This window comes from Myxine glutinosa, chromosome 8 (genome assembly GCF_964187855.1).
Source record: "Myxine glutinosa chromosome 8, kmMyxGlut1.1, whole genome shotgun sequence".
Taxonomy (NCBI): Eukaryota; Metazoa; Chordata; class Myxini; order Myxiniformes; family Myxinidae; genus Myxine; species Myxine glutinosa.
Genome location: NC_136268.1, coordinates 47,242,276 through 47,259,245, shown reverse-complemented (window position 1 = coordinate 47,259,245; position 16,970 = coordinate 47,242,276). Strand labels below are relative to the sequence as shown.

Genomic DNA, 16,970 nt, shown 5'->3' with positions numbered 1-16,970 from the left:
TACGTGCTTGGCAATGATTTTTGTGTTGTGATGAGTTTTGGAATGAGTATGCGTGGATAAGGGGTTGTGTTGAATTGAATGAGGGCGAAATCCACCGAGCCATGTCACTCATCTGTAACACCTGGACAGGGCCCGTGGAAATTTAGGGGTGCATTGGGATGGCCCCGCAGGTAAGGTTGTGTCTTGTGGCATCCACCAGGGGATGCGGTCTGTAGACTGTGGTATGTACAAATGTTTTATAGAGTTCTGAATTTTTGTAAGTTGTTAAGTTTTGTGGTTAAGTAGATTTTTGCGTGTTGTTTGTTCCTCCCACCACAGGAGCGATGAAATGAAGACCAATGTACATACATACTTGCATGATTTTTAAGGGGATGAGCATGTTAAGGAGTATAGGTAGGAAGTCCCACTCACTTCCCACAGCCCTCCTGATTTATTTAATAGGGTAATTAAGTGTGAGACAGTAAGTGTCAAATCAGTTTCAAATTAGAATCAATTTAGCATTTACGCAGATAACTCAACACTGTGTGGAACCCAGGAACCTCGTCTTCTACCTGTGGGCTGTGACCATGCGAGTACCAGGCTCAATCATGAATTAGAGAGTGTGATGACCTGGGGAAAAGACTGGTTTGGTACGGTAACTGAACACACACCTGATTTCTATTTTGCAAATTTCCCTTCAACAAAAGCTTCATCGATAACGAGATGGTGTTCATAGAATACTTACCCTGCACAGATAGGTTTTTGTTACCGCGATAACTTAAGAACGGTGATCTAATTCAAACTTGGTACAGGTATGTATAATGAGGTAAAGATGAACTGATTAGATTTTGGGGTCACGAGGTCAAAGGTTAAAGGCCAAAGTCTGTAATATGTCTATAACTTGAGAACGGCAGAGGTGATCTAATTAAAACTTGGTCCAGGTATTTATAATGATGGAAAGATTAACTGATTAGATTTTGGGGTCACGAGGTCAAAGGTTAAAGGTCAAACTCTGCAATAGGTCTCTAACTTGTGAATGGCTGAAGTGATCCAATGCAAACTTGGTACAGATATGTACAATGATGTAAAGATTAACTGATTCGAATTGGGGCCAAGAGGTCAAAGGTCAAAGTCTTATCGGTCTATAACTTGAGAGCAGCTGAAGGGATCCAATTCAAACTTTGTACAGATATGTATAATGATGTAGAGATTAACCGATTAGATTTTGGGGGTCCCAAGGTCAAAAGCCAAAGGTCAGAGATGTCAGGTAAAAATGTGAGAACTTATGAACAGCTGAATGGATTTAAATCAAACTTGGTACAAGTATTATAATGATGTAATAATGTGGGTGGAGGCATAATTGGTCAACGTCATGAGGAAGAGTCTCGTTCTAGTTTTCTTCGATCCAATATGGCTGCCAGACCACATGAGTGATGACATCATAAATTTATATTCTCTAACACAATTGTTGCGTAGATCACGCTCAATAAATTTCAAACTGATCAGATATTAAGCATTGTCCCTGTCGAATTATGACATCATAATTAAGGAATCGATGGTCATTGTTAATAACACTTATTCCACATGTGGAGATCTTTACAATGAGCCACGTTTAATTTTTTTTCCATGGAGCGGATTCGGAGAAATAGAAGTGAAACTTTTTTCGGGTTTTCCAAGATGGCGCCCCATCTACGTAACCTATGACGTCATAATTATCACTAAATTTCTACAGGCAGATGCGCTCCTATGGTGAGAAGTATGTTGAGAAGTATTTGCAAGTATCATGCTCTGCATGACGTATTCTTGTTTGTTTGTCTGCACTAAATGCACTAACGCAGGTCACAAACTCCACCTAATGTTGGAAAGTCGTACACATTATATTTTTTCGACTGAGTTAGAATGCGAGTACGTCTATAAAGTATGTACAATTACAATGTGAGTACGTCTATAAAGTATGTACAATTAGAATGTGAGTACGTCTATAAAGTATGTACAATTACAATGTGAGTATGTCTATAAAGTATGTACAATTAGAATGTGAGTACATCTATAAAGTATATACAATTACAATGTGAGTAAGTCTATAATGCATGTACAATTAGAATGTGAGTATGTCTATAAAGTATGTACAATAAGAATGTGAGTATGTCTATAAAGTATGTACAATTAGAATGTGAGAACGTCTATAAAGTATGTACAATTAGAATGTGAGTATGTCTATAAAGTATGTACAATTAGAATGCGAGTACCTCTATAAAGTATGTACAATTAGCATGCGAGTATGTCTATAATGTATGTTCAATAAGAATGTGAGTATGTCTATAAAGTATGTACAATTAGAATGCAAGTATGTCTATAATGTATGTACAATTGGAATGTATGTCCATAAAGTATGTACAATTAGAATGTGAGTACCTCTATAAAGTATGTACAATTAGCATGCGAGTATGTCTATAATGTATGTACAATAAGAATGTATGTCTATAAAGTATGTACAATTAGAATGCAAGTATGTCTATAATGTATGTACAATTGGAATGTATGTCCATAAAGTATGTACAATTAGAATGTGAGAACGTCTATAAAGTATGTACAATTAGAATGTGTGTTCGTCTATAAAATACGTACTATAAAACCACACAAAGGTCCAGGCAAGGGTTTGCAATCTTTCATTCCTTGGTCTAGTTTTAGAAGTATCTGTTTGTTTGTGTGTTTGACTGATAAATCAATGCATTCCTAAACCGCTGGATAGAAAGATTTCAAAACTGGTGGTTGTACTCGAGAAGTAAACAAGAAAGGTTTAGGCAATATAAAAATTTCATCGCCCCTGGGTTTCAAGTAGGAGACACAAATTATCGATATAAATATCATGCTGCTCCTGGTATGAGGGGCTATTACAAGTCATACTGAAATACAATTTTCGTCAAGAAAACCATAGCAACAACATAGAAGTGATGGAATTATTCCATTAGGAGATGGGAGGATGGCCTTGAGGTACGCATGCTCACCTCAAAGCCGTCTAGCCTGGGTTTGAATCTCGGTCCAGGTATAAATTATAATCCCGGTGTTTCAGGCAGGGGAAATCATCAATTTGTCGTCTCTCGGATGGAAGTAAAATTGGGCTTCCTATTTGCCGGAAATATTTGGTGGACGTAAAATATCCCACGGTGTTCTTCGTGAAGATTAGGTGAGCTGTTGCCAGCACCCTGAACAAATTCCAAATTCCTGCACTAACTTACAGAGGGCATTGCATCAGCAGCACAGCAGTGCCTGCAGCCAATGATGCTACCCCACAGCCTTGTGCTGCAGACTAAAGATGGTCATACTGTTTGTGTGTTTCTGTTTATTATATGCACTCCGGAAATTACATTAAAAAAAAAAATATCATATTCCTGGAAGTGGAAACATTACGAGAACTAAATCGCTGGACTTTTAGTGGGTAAAATGTAAAAAAAAAATGCGAATGTGTGTTGTATAGTGCCGCCTGGTGGAAAGCGGTATAACGTCATATATCATAAAATGGGGAATTAACCCTTCCATAAGGATGCTTCTTTGATAGACTGGAAAAGCCGAGGAAACCCACACCCACACCTATGGTCTTTCTGTCTTCTACCGACTCCTCTCCGGCCTTGCTCCCCCAGCTCTCTCTGTGCTCTGTCCCCCAAATATTCCCACAGGTCGCACAAGATCTGCCTGCAACCCTCTTATGGTTAAACTGCCGAAATATCGGCTCTCTGCTCACCTTCACTCCTTCATTCCTCTTTTCTCCCGCCTCTGGAACAAACTCCCACACTCCCTTCAATCCCACTCCTCCCTCCAGGTCTTTAAAACAGCTGTTCACCACCATCTCTTATCTTCCCCCATCCAAAACCTTGATCTTTTCTACCCCCGTCAATACACCCCAGATCGACCTTGTTTGAAATTCCAACTTCTTTTCTGGAAGCCCTGGCAGTGTCCATATGTTTTATACCTCTCCCACCCCCCCCCCCTTCCCATGCATCCCCTCTCCAAAGCCCTCTCCCTCCCACAGATCTCTCGATGTCCCTGCTCTCAGATGTTGTGTCTGTGTTCCTCCCCCTCTCGCCCCATCTTGTCTACCGCTCCCCACGTTATATGTTTTGTGTGTCGGTTTGTCTTTCTGTGTGATTAATGTTAGCTCTTTCACGAGCCTCGATCTTGTATACAAAAAAAAAACAACCACAAATAATAACCCGGCCTAACTAAAAAATATGTTCACATAAAATCAAAATAAAGTAGACGGGCCACTTTATAACTGCAGGCAGTCCCCGGATCCAATCTGCCCCGCTTAGATGCAACCCCGCTTTCATCTGACATGTGACCTATGATGACCTCTTCTTCTTCTTATAGGGCAAAAAAAGTTCTGGCTGCCAGAACGTGTGACCGATCATGTTCAAATTTGAAAAATGTATCCCCCTTGATGACTAGATCATACTTGTAAAGTCTGACTTGAATAGCTTTGGTGGTTTCAAAGAAATAATTATTTATTTATTTTAATTTGATCCAACATGGCTGCCAGACCATGTCACCTATGATTTATTCGTGAACAGACTGGTATCCCCAAGGTTAGTGGAACATGTGTGTGAAGTTTACACTCGATCTGTCCAGCCTTTCTGGAGGAGTTTGTTTTTAAATGTTTACTCTTCCAAAAAAATCATACCTGCCATACCATGTGACCTTTGATTTATTCACGATCACCCTATATTTCCCAAGTCCTGCTGATCATGTGCATGAAGTTTCGCGTCAATTTGGTCACTCGTTCTGGAGGTTTCTTTAAAAAAAGAAATCTTTATGTTCAATCCAATATGGCTGCCAAACCATGTGACCTATGACGTCATCGATTTACATTCTCGAATATTTTTGCGTAGAACACGCTCAATAAATTTCAAACTGATCGGATAAAGCATTGTACTTGTCAATTAATGACGTCATAATGAGGCAACTGATTACATCATGGTCAATAACACTTATTCTCCAGGCGGAGTTCTTTATAATGAGCCATGTTTCAATTTTTTGTGGTTTTGGAGATAGAGGTCCAAATGTTTTTTCTAAGATGGCACCTGTACCACGTGACATATGAAGTCATATTTATCAGTAAAAATTCCACATGAGTGGGTGCATAAGACGGTGAAAATTTCGTGTCAATAGGACAAATGGTTGTTGAGAAAATGAAACGGGAATTAAAATTAAATTAAAAGGGAATAAACGTGCAAAAATGCAGCAGAATAAAAATAAAAATAAAACAGAACAAACAATAGGTATCCATCCTGGAAGGATTTGATCCCTAATAAATGGACAAATTTCGAAAGAAATGAGCAGGCTCCTGTGCTTTGGCTTTATGGCAGATGCCAATCATGTCCAGGTGCTTACTCAACTATATTCAGTGTAAGGTAGCACACTGGATTTCTTGCCCACGTAGAAGAGTTATAATCCATTCTACCACAACCAAAAGGCTTGTATTTTGAAAAAGCAAAACAACTGAGAAGTGTCTCGGAAAGATTTTGCATGATGGAACATCTCTGGTGCTACAGTAGAAACCAGGAAAAGATTATTTCTAGGGGAGTGGCATTAAATAAGGAGACCAAGGACTTACCCACACAGTCCCCATTCTACAAAATACAACAGGCTGTAAGTGTAACTGGTAAGCTGTAGCTTTGACTTGGCAACGTTTATTGAAAATAAACTTAAAATTGTAGTGAAAGCACAAAATATTTAACCCAAATTCACCAAAGTGCATGTAAAAAAGTAATAAAATAAGACCAAAGCTTAACATGCAAGAACGGCAAAATCAAAATAAAGTACATCAAATTGGGCAGTCATCCATTATAGAAAATAAAAGCCAACAATTTAATGGTTACACAATAATTCTTAGAAATAGACAACACAATTGCTCAAGCAACGAGCGATCGATTAAAAGCATTGAAACAATTGGTTGAGTTTTTTTTTTAAGCAAAATGAAAGGGCCTCGTGGTTTACTGCAAGACGAAAAACAGTCAATGTGACCATTTTTGGCTCAACCGGTGCGGAGATATCTCGTCATATTCTCAATCGACCACACTCGTATGTAGGTTTTCACTCACCATCTAAAGAAGCCAAACTGTAACAGAAGCAGATGACATCATCACAGTAACACTACGTTGTTACGCCGAAGTTATAGTGTATCAAAACAGACCGAGCTCGATACGATGCCACAGGAACTGTCTGCATTCATTTGAGGCAAAGGGCTTGTTCAGATGCACATTAACCAAGGTAGCTTTTACTACTACTACTACTACTACTACTACTACTACTACTACTACTACTACTACTACTACTACCACCACCACAAAAAAAAACACTTGCTATCAAATATACAAATTAACTAAAAATTGAAATATTTCCAGATTCAAATCCAAACACGGCCACTTCTTGCTCTGCATGGGACCTTCTACTTATATAATTTGCTGAATGGTGGGATTTTGTTTATCTCTTCTTCCATCACCCACCCCTTCCCCCCCCCCCCCCTCCAACTACCCACTTTTCTACATTCCTTTCTTTTAGTTCCCTATCCTCCCTTTTCTCAACTTATTTTATGAACCCGTCCACTTCCTTTCAACTGTGTATGTAATATGTGGATGACCTCTGTATTGTAATATATAAATCAGTGTGGTCTTGCCACTACAAGTTCAATGGGTACCATTACTTTGGAAAGCCCAAAGGCATTCTTCATTACAAGATCCCAAAGGTGGAACTTTGAATCCATGAGTTTTTCCATGTATTTTGATTCTTCGAGTACATGAGCTAAATCCTGCCTCCACATTATGGTTCAACAAAAAGCAGGTGGTGATGCTGTGATCCAATGATGCATTTGTGGCAAGTTTCACAAGTTACATGCAGCAAGAGTCACGTACAACTTTAGGCCCGAGAATGTGCATGCGTATTACGCCTGCCCTTGTGTCGGGCACGAATGGGATGTAACTTTTGGGGAAGATGATGCAGGGAACTCGATTTCCTCGCTGTTGAGCACAACGTTGCGAAGGCAGCCGTGGAATGGGAATGTTACTGGTGTCGCTTCTATTGGAACACCATCTGCAGGAACATCGTATTATTTATATTATAATATGACATGCAGTAGAATTAGATATTTGAGGAGTTGAGGGCAAAAATGAGGAATTAGATGGATTAAAACCTGAGAAGCCGCCGAAGAACGTTTGCACTGGAGGGGATGGATGTTTTGAATACAGCAAAGGTACAGGTAGCTGGAGACTTCTCGAGTCCAACTGATGAAGATAGTACGCATAAGATAGTATTACTTGGCGAACATTCATAATAAAAAAGACTGCTTATTCACATTGTTGCAACCATGGAAAAGGCAAATGCAAAATCTATCTGATCTGATTTCATCTCATCTCATGTTAAAAGTCAATTGAAGGGGCTTCATGGGGCTGTCAAAGAAGTTGCAATCCAGGATAATCCATAGGAAGGCAAAACTCGACTCAAAGGTCATGCCCATTCATTGCAGTGACTTTGGAATTTGGATAGAGTTCCAAAACAAAATGCCTACTCGAACAAAAAAATAAAAATAAAGGCAACTGAAGCACTTCAGCATCCACAGATGTGTAAGCAGACAGGACAGCCAGCTTCACATCCATTATGAAGAAGAGGATGTTCTATGACACCTTTCCCCTCCTGCCCCCATCTAGCTATGTTCCAGATGGTATATTTAGTTTGATCTTGCAAATAATTACCTCCGCCAGAGAAGGTGGACTGAGGTTATGTATTCACCACTGTTTGGATGTGAGCAGGATATCTCAAAGAGTTATGGACAGATTCGGATGAAACTCGGACAGGTTAGGGGTGTGACCAGGAAGAATTGGGTCAATTTTGGTGAAGATTCGAATCTGGATCCGGATCAAATAATTTTTCAGTGACTTCACCATTGAGTGATGGGGCTAAAACCGATATACACAATACAGACTTGGCATTTAATATGGAATATTTTTTTTGTGGGGGTGAACTTACTTTTCAAGATGTCTTGGAACCAAAAGTTCATTGGAATTATGTTGAAATTATTCTAGATTTTGTTAATGTGACCTTCAAAAGAAACAAAAACCACATTTGACATTTCGAAACAAATAAATTGATCCTTGAAAGTGATGTGAACTGATATCGAACTCAATTCATGGACAGTACTGTGTTAAACTTCTGTACGTTTTCCAGAAGTATCTCTTTATTTTGAACATTAGCCAAAAATTTTTTAAACAAAAACAAAAGTTAAATTACGACTGGGATTACGGACAGTAAAATTACAGTTCCGTGCTTCGTGTAACCCTCACGAGCATTCAGGAGAGCACGTACACGTTGAGGCATGCTGTTCACGAGATTTGCCAAGGTTTGGACAGGAATTGCTTGCCATGCAGTGACAATAGCCTGCTGCAATTCACACACAGAGGTCGGCTGCTGGTCCAAGTGGTCAATTTGACGCGTTAATTCTGCCCACAAGTTCTCTATCGGATTAATATCCGGGGACATGGCAGGCCACTCCATATGCTCTACACCACGGTCAGCAAGAAAGTGTTGTATCATGTGAGCACGATGAGGCCGTGCATCGTCATCTTGGAAGACAAAGTTTCCTCGAAAGGCTGCACGAGCAAATGGAAGCAATGTTTCTTCCAGAATTGGCCCTGTACTTGAACTGGTTCAGGTTTCCATTCAGAACAACCAGGTCAGTTTTGCCCCCTGCATGAAAAGCAGCCCAAACGGTCACCCTACCACCTCCAGCTTGGACTCTTGGCACTATACAATCTTTGTTGTAGGCTTCATGCACTTGTCTGTGCACTCGGACGCGGCCATCTTGACGATAGACCAGAAATCTAGACTCGTCACTGAAGATCACGTGATTCCAGTGTCCTGGCTGCCATTGACAGTGCTCTCTGGCCCACTGCAATCGGCACTGGCGGTGTTGTCTGGTCAGGCGTGGCTTTCTCAGGGGACGCCTGGCACGATAGCCTGCTTGAACCAGTCGTTGGTTGACTAGCCTTCTGGATACAGGCACATTTGTCAGTTGCTGCCACTCAGCCCTAAGCTGATTAGCTGACTTGGTACGGCCATTGCGGACTAACCGGTGCAGCTGGCGATCATCCCTCCTTGTGGTTCTGCGGGGACGTCCTGGCCTCGGTATTGGAGTAGGGACACCCCTCTGAGCATTTTGTTTCAGGATCTTTGACACCTGACCTTGAGTGATGCCATACTGCCGAGCAATAGCACGCTGTTTCATGCCGTAATTTCGTAAAGCCACCACTCTATGACAAACAGCATAGTCGAGTTGACGGACAATCTCCAGAGGAAGCAGCAATAACCTTTGGAGACGTGCAGCAGTTGTTTTCCACTAATACAGAACGCAACAACCCTTGTATACCCAACTGTGAAGCCAATCATCAAATGCACCTGTCCGTACATTTTGCCACGCTCCCTGTGATTATAAACCTGTTGTTGACTTCTTGTTGCGACAGACAATCAGTGACATGGTTCTTTTAACAAATAAATCACCAAAGTGTAAAAGAAACTCACCAGATTGATATACTGAGTTAAGAAAGTAAACCCAAGTCAAGAAAAAAACAATTCCATATTAAATGCCAAGTCTGTATTTCACGATACCTCAAAAAATTGGGGACAGATTCGGACGAAACTTGGTGAACACGATGGGTGGGTGACAAGGACGAATCGATTCGAGTTTGGTGAAGATCCTAATCCGGATCCAGATATGAGAGCTTTTTAAAATTTCCGAAGTGATTCTTCACCATTGAGAGAAAGGGCCAAAAACGATACATCGCATCATATTTCAAAAAGTTGTGGACAGATTATGACAGAACTAGGAGGATGACTTGGTCAGATGTCAATAACAAGGCAGTTACATTTTGGTTAAGTTCCAGATACTGATCCGCCCTATCAGTGGACTACAAAACAAAATGCTCAGCCTGGCAGTGGTATGCACTCCACCGAGTGCTGGTCTAGGCACTAATGGAACCGAATCAAGAATATACAACAGGTAAAGAATGGCAAACTATCATGTAATCTGTAAAAGTAGATTTACAAGAATTCTCACAGACCACACCACACACACTTTCTATTTGGGTGAGGAAAATGAAATTATGTTTTAAATGATACCAATTCTCCAACGCCCTCTACATCTCAATATAGTTGTACTGAATGCCGAAAGTAAGAAGTATACTTATTTATAGGAAAACTAGAACTACAGTTATTTATATTTCCAACAATTTCCCAACTGCCTGGATCATCAGCTGGGCTCAGTCCTTCATTGAGGTTTCGACCCTTTCTGCCAAGAATCTCTCCAAACGGTGAATCCACAGCCTCTGCCATGTGTCCACATCAGATGATCCATGACCTCAGCTATGTCCACACATTTAATCGTCCTGGCAATGCAACTTCCTTTCTCATCCTCTACTTCCATTTGGTGCCATTTTGTGACCTTAAAGAACACAAGTTTTAATATGTGACTCCCTTTGTTAGCATATGTCTCACCAGCTGTTTCAATCCATCGATACGTTCACTGCTATTCGTGGTTGCTCTCAGTGTCCTGATTATTTCCCATTTACCTGCACCATATAAGAGCTTTCTAGATATGTCTCCGTCCCATAATGAAGGCATTCAAACAATATGAAATGGAAGCATTTGGTGTAAAATTTAATATTATTAATATTGATCTGTGATTCTAAAATGCAAAATGAATTCTGAGTTTGGTTTTCCATTTTTAATTCTGGCTCTTTTGGATCGATGTCATCGTGAAGTTGATGAAATATGAACCCAAAATTAATTGCCAGTAAATCATCAATGAATCTGAAAACTAGGTAGCTGTTGTTCAATAGAAATTGAATACTTTAAGTTTATTTTTTGAAAAACATGAAGATGGACTTTCCTTTACAGATCTGAGTGCTTTTTTTGATAGACTGTAATGTGCACTTTACTCTGTCTGGTAATAGCTTTATCTACTGCTCTGTCCAATACCACCACAAGTTTATCATGTGGAATGTTGGTGTATAATGTGGAAAAATCTAAATAGATCATTCTTTACCTGCGACGATGAACCTCATCTAATAAGGATTTTTGTACATTTTAAGGATCCAGTCAATAGAGGGCAACACACATATATGTGCACATGACTACAAAGCTGACCAATGCAGACACAATGCACTTGGCACTTTACGCAATCACAAAAGACATCATGCAATAAAACGTTTTACTTATCCAGTGTTTACGGCTCTGAGAGAGATTTGTACTGAGATTGCATCAAAACAAGAGCGTTAAAACAAAATGAAATAAATTTTCACCGATGCAATTATTACACTTAGACCACCGAGATGAGCAGGTTATGCAGGAAACTTGGCTGTAATACATCAATTATTATTCAAAAACTACACATATAAAATACACTTGAAAGGATTTGTGAGTGTCCGTTGTAACACAATCGCGAAGTCAACCAAAATAAGGAAATGTATCCACTGTTGTAGGAAAATTAAAATAAGTAACCAACAGATATCATCATGTGGTGTTTCGTTTGTGACACCCAATAATTTATCATCATTTTACCAATCCTTACCTTCAAGGACAGCAGGCCAGAGGATAATGAAAGATTGAGTGAATGCCACGTGGCATCCGGTACCCATGTAATCTTCAGCAAGAGATCATTGCCTGTTGTTATTTGCACTGCCTGCATTCCATGGGCCAATAAGAACAACCACGGTTATATTGGAGATGTGGTGGGGGGGGGGGGGGGGGGGCAGTGGGTGGGGGTTGCTATATTAGCAATATGGACAGGGATGTATCTGTTATTTCAGTCCTAATGCTTCAAAAACACAAATGCACAAATTGATATAAACACATAATCCAAAAAACAAATGGATAATATAGATACAATTCAGAAAAAGACTTTTTTTTTTAAATGAAAAAAAACTTAAAAAAAACAGGTTGGGGTGGAATCCCCCAAAAAACAACCAAACAAGGTAGGAAGGAAATCAACCTATTTTTCTTATCTGGATGCAAATGACATCATCCAGTAAATTATTTTGAGGGGCGTTTACATGGGAACCCCCCCTGCCCCTGCCCGTCGACACCTCCACTCCCCCAATGATACATCCCATACAAGTCCCCTCCTAGTTCCCTTAACATCCCGTCCAGAATTCCCGTCACTTCTGTCTCCACTCAGACGCTCTGTTACCTGTTGACATTCCCGTTCTGAGTCATCTATTAATTTTGTACGCCAACATGGCAGAATTTGTCTTTACCCTCTCTCCTTTCACTGATCCTTCCCTTCGATTCTATCCTCATAACCCTATATCCTCCCAATCTTCCTCCCCTTCTAACCAAAACTCCACAAAACTCCTCATAACCCTATATCCAAACTTTTGCGTTCCTCCCCCTCTCGCCCCATCTTGTCTACCGCTCCCCATGTTATATGTTTTATGTGTCGGTTTGTCTTTCTGTGTGATTAATGTTAGCTCTTTCACGAGCCTCGATCTTGTATACAAAAAACAAACAAAAAAAAAACTCCTTTCCTTCTTATACAGTCCTACATTCTCTTCTTTTCCTCAATTTTAATTTCCTCAATTTACCTCTACCTATACATACACAATATAGAGATACAGTACTTACATTCCTATCCTCTTCCCTTCTGTTCCAATTTCTTCTCTCTCCACCCTCCCTACCCTGTGTAAGTGTAATAAATAGACGCCTTATAAAGGGGTCACATTATCACATATATTTACATAAGGAGGAGGTACTGCACGATTTGCTTGAACACTAGTACGTGCACGGTATATGGAAAGACAAATTTATAATGCTCTTTTCAATAACTGGTATGACCCCTTGTTAACCCCAGTGAAAGTATCAGCAGACTGTTCTGGGCCCTTTTCCTTCGTAAATTACACATTTTGTCGTACCTTACAATCGATGAGGCCTTGCAATCCACGGCAGACTTTACAGCAGACAGTGAGTCTTACTGAAGAGTTTCTCACTCTGTGCATGTGTAAATTGTGTTCAACAGGCTGTGCTGTATTTTTTTTTAATGTGACAAATTTATTTGTTTGTTTGTTTGTTTTGGTATGGGTGCAATAGCCAAGATATAATGTCGCTTCCTTCCGTTGGAATGATTGTAATTGCTACAGCCATTATTGTGCTAGGCTGGATGACATTTATCAACAACTCGGTGGATGAATAATTCAGTGATTTTGCGATCTTTTGATTTGGTACTTCAGTGATGTATTTTTGCGTGTTTTTCATCCTTGTTAGTTATGAAAACGTTCGAGAATGAAAGGTCTGGCTATAAAAAGCTGATGACTTCACTCTATAGTACCTCTTCAGCATATCATTTTGTACACATTAGATGGGGTCGCCATTTTTCCCCATCCCGACTTACAGAGTACTACTGTATTCGATGATACATCCAAACATACAAATTGTTATCTTCTATTCATTCCTTAATATGCAGCACATGGCTGTGGGTAGCATCATCTACTGTGAGCGCAGCTGTGCCTCTGTTGCAGTTCCCCTTGTTGCTTAGGGCAGGATGTTCCAATTTGTTCATGGTGCTGGTGACAGCTCGCCTACTCTTTGAGAATCACAACATGGGATCCTTAACGTCTATCAACTAATGCTGGCAGATGGGACACCCAGTTTTACATCCATCTGAGGAACGACACACATATTGATGAATCACCCTGCCTGTGAAACACCAGGATGACTGTTTATAGCTGGGCTGAGACTCGACTCCAGGCTAGATAGCTCAAGCGCATACCTCAAGGCCATCCTGACAACCCACAAAATGAAGACCCTAGTGGAAGAAGTACTTACCGGAAGCCACAAAAGAACACCATGCAAAAATTTTACAACCGTCTGGACAACCCTCCCATCTACTTTCTCAACAATCCTCTCCAAGAAGTTCTGTCACTCAAGCTTTTGGGTCTCACCATCTGCCATGATCTTTCCTGGGAAAACCACATTTCAAAGCTGGCCTCCAAAGCAAGTCGCCGACTGGGCATCCTCCGTCATGCGAAGTCCTTCCTTGGCACACCTGAGCTCCTCTCCACATACAAGGTTTTCATCCACAGCTTGATGGAATGCTACCCTCCCCTATGGGCTGGTGCTCCTGCCTCACACCTAGCTCGGTTTCACGCTGTTGAAGCCAAAGCTTTCAGAATCATTGGAATCTCCCGCGATGAAGCTAACTCTGAGGGCCTTTCACTCGCCCACCGCAGGTAGGTTTGGTGGTCTTTCTGTCTTCTACCGACTCCTCTCCGGCCTAGCTCCCCCAGCTGTCTGTGCTCTGTCCCCCAATTATTCCTTCAGATCGCACAAGATCTGCCAGTAACCCTCTTCTTGTGAAAATGCCAAAATCAAGACTCTCTGCTCACCTTCACTCTTTCATTCCTCTTTTCTCCCACCCCTGGAACATACTCCCAGACTCTCTTCAGTCCCATTCCTCCCTCCAGGTCTTTAAAACAGCTGTTCACTACCATCTCTCGATCATGTATGGAAAAAAAAAAAATGCGTGCAAGTATAAACATGAGCAGGCACCATGAACAAACACGTACTTGCATTGCTATTCTATCAGTCGGCTGCAGGGCCAGGCTCAGCGGGACTTCACTTCCTTGCACCAATGCAAACAAAAGTCCGGAATGAGGTTTGGCCTGCATGGTCCGAAAGTCCATGGCCAGCTGCAAGTTCCAAGCAGGATTGGACTCGCAAACATCACCTGTTAAGCAATAAGAAAGAGCACAGAAGTAAACCTCCAAATGCAGATGTGGCTGTGATGACACAGATCATCTACCCGATAAGCTTTTATACAAAACCATGCAGTTTTAAGAAACAAAGAGAAATGCATCGTTACCAAACATCATCTACCCGTTCTCTATGAATAAATAATTTCTTCAATAACATTTCATGCAGAGGTCCAGTTTCTGGAACCTTGCAGTCTCGCTCCACATCCATCAAGTGTCAGGTTTTGGGAAGAGGAGGAAAACAATCAAGGAAGCTGGCCTAGTGAAAAATTTTCTGGCCATAATGCTTCAGAGTTCAAGAAAGAAGGGGACCGTATAACTAAAGGAAGACCATGTGATGATACAACTGGAGGGAATCAATTTGTTGATACTCGAGTGAGCTGGACCTACCAACATCTCCACTGTAGTTTTGCTGCCTCGGATGGACATAGGCTGAGCCAGAGAAGTAGGCCCCGAGCTCAATTGCAGAAAAGCATTGTTGGGATGGATTTTCAGAAATGTGTTGAGAGAGCCAGCTCGTGTCTTGCTCTAGGAGGCTCAGATGTCGCATACATCCGTCCAATCGTAAGGGGAGCTGTGAAACAAGTATGCACCGAGTCCAAAATGGGTTCAAGAAAGTGTGCTTAACAAGAAATGCAAGGATTGGGGAAAATAAATTCTCTCAGAAGCATTACTCACTGGGCGAATGAGCGATGGAGTGGAAATTGTGAGACCACCCAGAGCGATCTCTACCCTACTTGTGCCTTTTTGTGCATCATCTGGTCGGTTTATGTTTATCACTTCTTCTCCTGCCACCCTCACGATGAGTTGCCTGCGCAACCGCTCCACCACCACCTGTAAACAAAGGCATGCTAATTAGCTCAGGGATTATCTTACTATAATTCACCAAATGTCCGTCTGTCTGTCTGTTCCCAGGTTCCGCAAAAACGGCTGAACCGATCGCAACAATATTTTGGGTGGGTAATCCTGGGACCCCCTGGAGTAAAATATGCTATATTGTTTTTCCAATTTTCCAATTTTTACAATTTTTCCAAACACGATGGAATAATATTTACCGATATGAACAGTGATGTGGCTTTTATTGAAATTCTACAAATACTGTTTATATTTTGGCGAGAATTATGAACCTGCCGCGAATGCGGAAGTGGACAGATTACAGCAATGAGCTGGTTTGATAATATCCCAATACAACCCTCATATAAAACAGTATTTTGTTAAAGTATCAATTGATGATTGGAATTGAGTGAATACAATTACGATTTTGAATTCGTAATTGTATTCACCCAACCATACGGTACTTCACATCAGGATTTAAATATTTGTTTATGTCACGAATGTTGTTAAAAGTTAATTTTTTTATATTAATGATGTTTAATTTGTGATTGGAGTTATGCTGTTTGGAATTTAAAAAAAAGAGATATCGAGTTCAAGTGAATGACGAAATGCTATGACGGTTTCTACTTTCTAAACGTGAAATTCGCGGATCGCCATATGCAGATGATTCGCCATTGACTGGGTATGGAACAAATGTACCCGTTTGTTTGCGAACAGGTACGTTTTTCATGGAAGTCCTTCACGAACTTGCTGTCCATGTCTGACGTGCGACTGAAGGTGCTACAGGAATGTGGAATTTATTGGTTTCATGCTTTAGCATTCGCCGTTTCTACATTGTCTGTTTGCTTCTGGCCTCCCACCCGTGCGTAGCACGGGTACCTCACTAGTAATAAGAATGGAGAGATGGACAACGGTTATTTTGTGTCACTATAGATAAATATTGTAGGAGCAGGGAGCAGCACTTTATTCATTCATATATATATATATATATATATATATATATATATATATATATACTATATATATATATATATATATATATACAGTGGAACCTTGACTTACGAGTGCCCCAACTTACGAGTTTTTCGAGATACGAGCCGTCGCTCGGGCGGTTTATTGCTTTGAGATGCGAGCCGAGATCTGAGTTACGAGCTTTCGCCACCCGGTCACGTGGTTATCTTGCCGTGCAAGTACAGTATCTCTGCCGTATATCGCTGCATTTTTGTTTTCGCATGTTGGTTATTTTGAGTTTACGCCAGCCGCCACCAGGTGGGTTCTGGTCACGTGGTTATCTTGCCATGCAAGTACAGTATCTCTGCCGTATATCGCTGCATTTTTGTTTTCGCATTTTGGTTATTTTGGAAAATT

General features: G+C 40.8%; 1 protein-coding gene across 3 annotated transcripts in view; it reads right to left on the bottom strand.

Annotated features, from left to right (window-relative positions):
- Positions 1 to 5,639: 5,639 nt before the first annotated feature.
- GAS6 (growth arrest specific 6) overlaps positions 5,640 to 16,970 on the bottom strand; it is a 79,964-nt gene continuing 68,633 nt past the window's right edge. For 2 of the 3 annotated variants that reach the window (XM_078783223.1, XM_078783222.1), the window contains exons 11-17: positions 15,447 to 15,602; positions 15,159 to 15,342; positions 14,583 to 14,743; positions 11,594 to 11,704; positions 7,166 to 7,256; positions 6,888 to 7,065; positions 5,640 to 6,094 (exon numbers count right to left, since the gene is read on the bottom strand). In XM_078783223.1, coding sequence (XP_078639349.1) covers positions 6,917 to 7,065; positions 7,166 to 7,256; positions 11,594 to 11,704; positions 14,583 to 14,743; positions 15,159 to 15,342; positions 15,447 to 15,602 — 852 coding nt within the window. In that variant the 3' untranslated portion in view covers positions 5,640 to 6,094; positions 6,888 to 6,916. Of the gene's footprint in view, positions 7,066 to 7,165; positions 7,257 to 11,593; positions 11,705 to 14,582; positions 14,744 to 15,158; positions 15,343 to 15,446; positions 15,603 to 16,970 lie in introns of all 3 variants that reach the window. The other variant, XM_078783224.1, reaches the window with a different exon arrangement.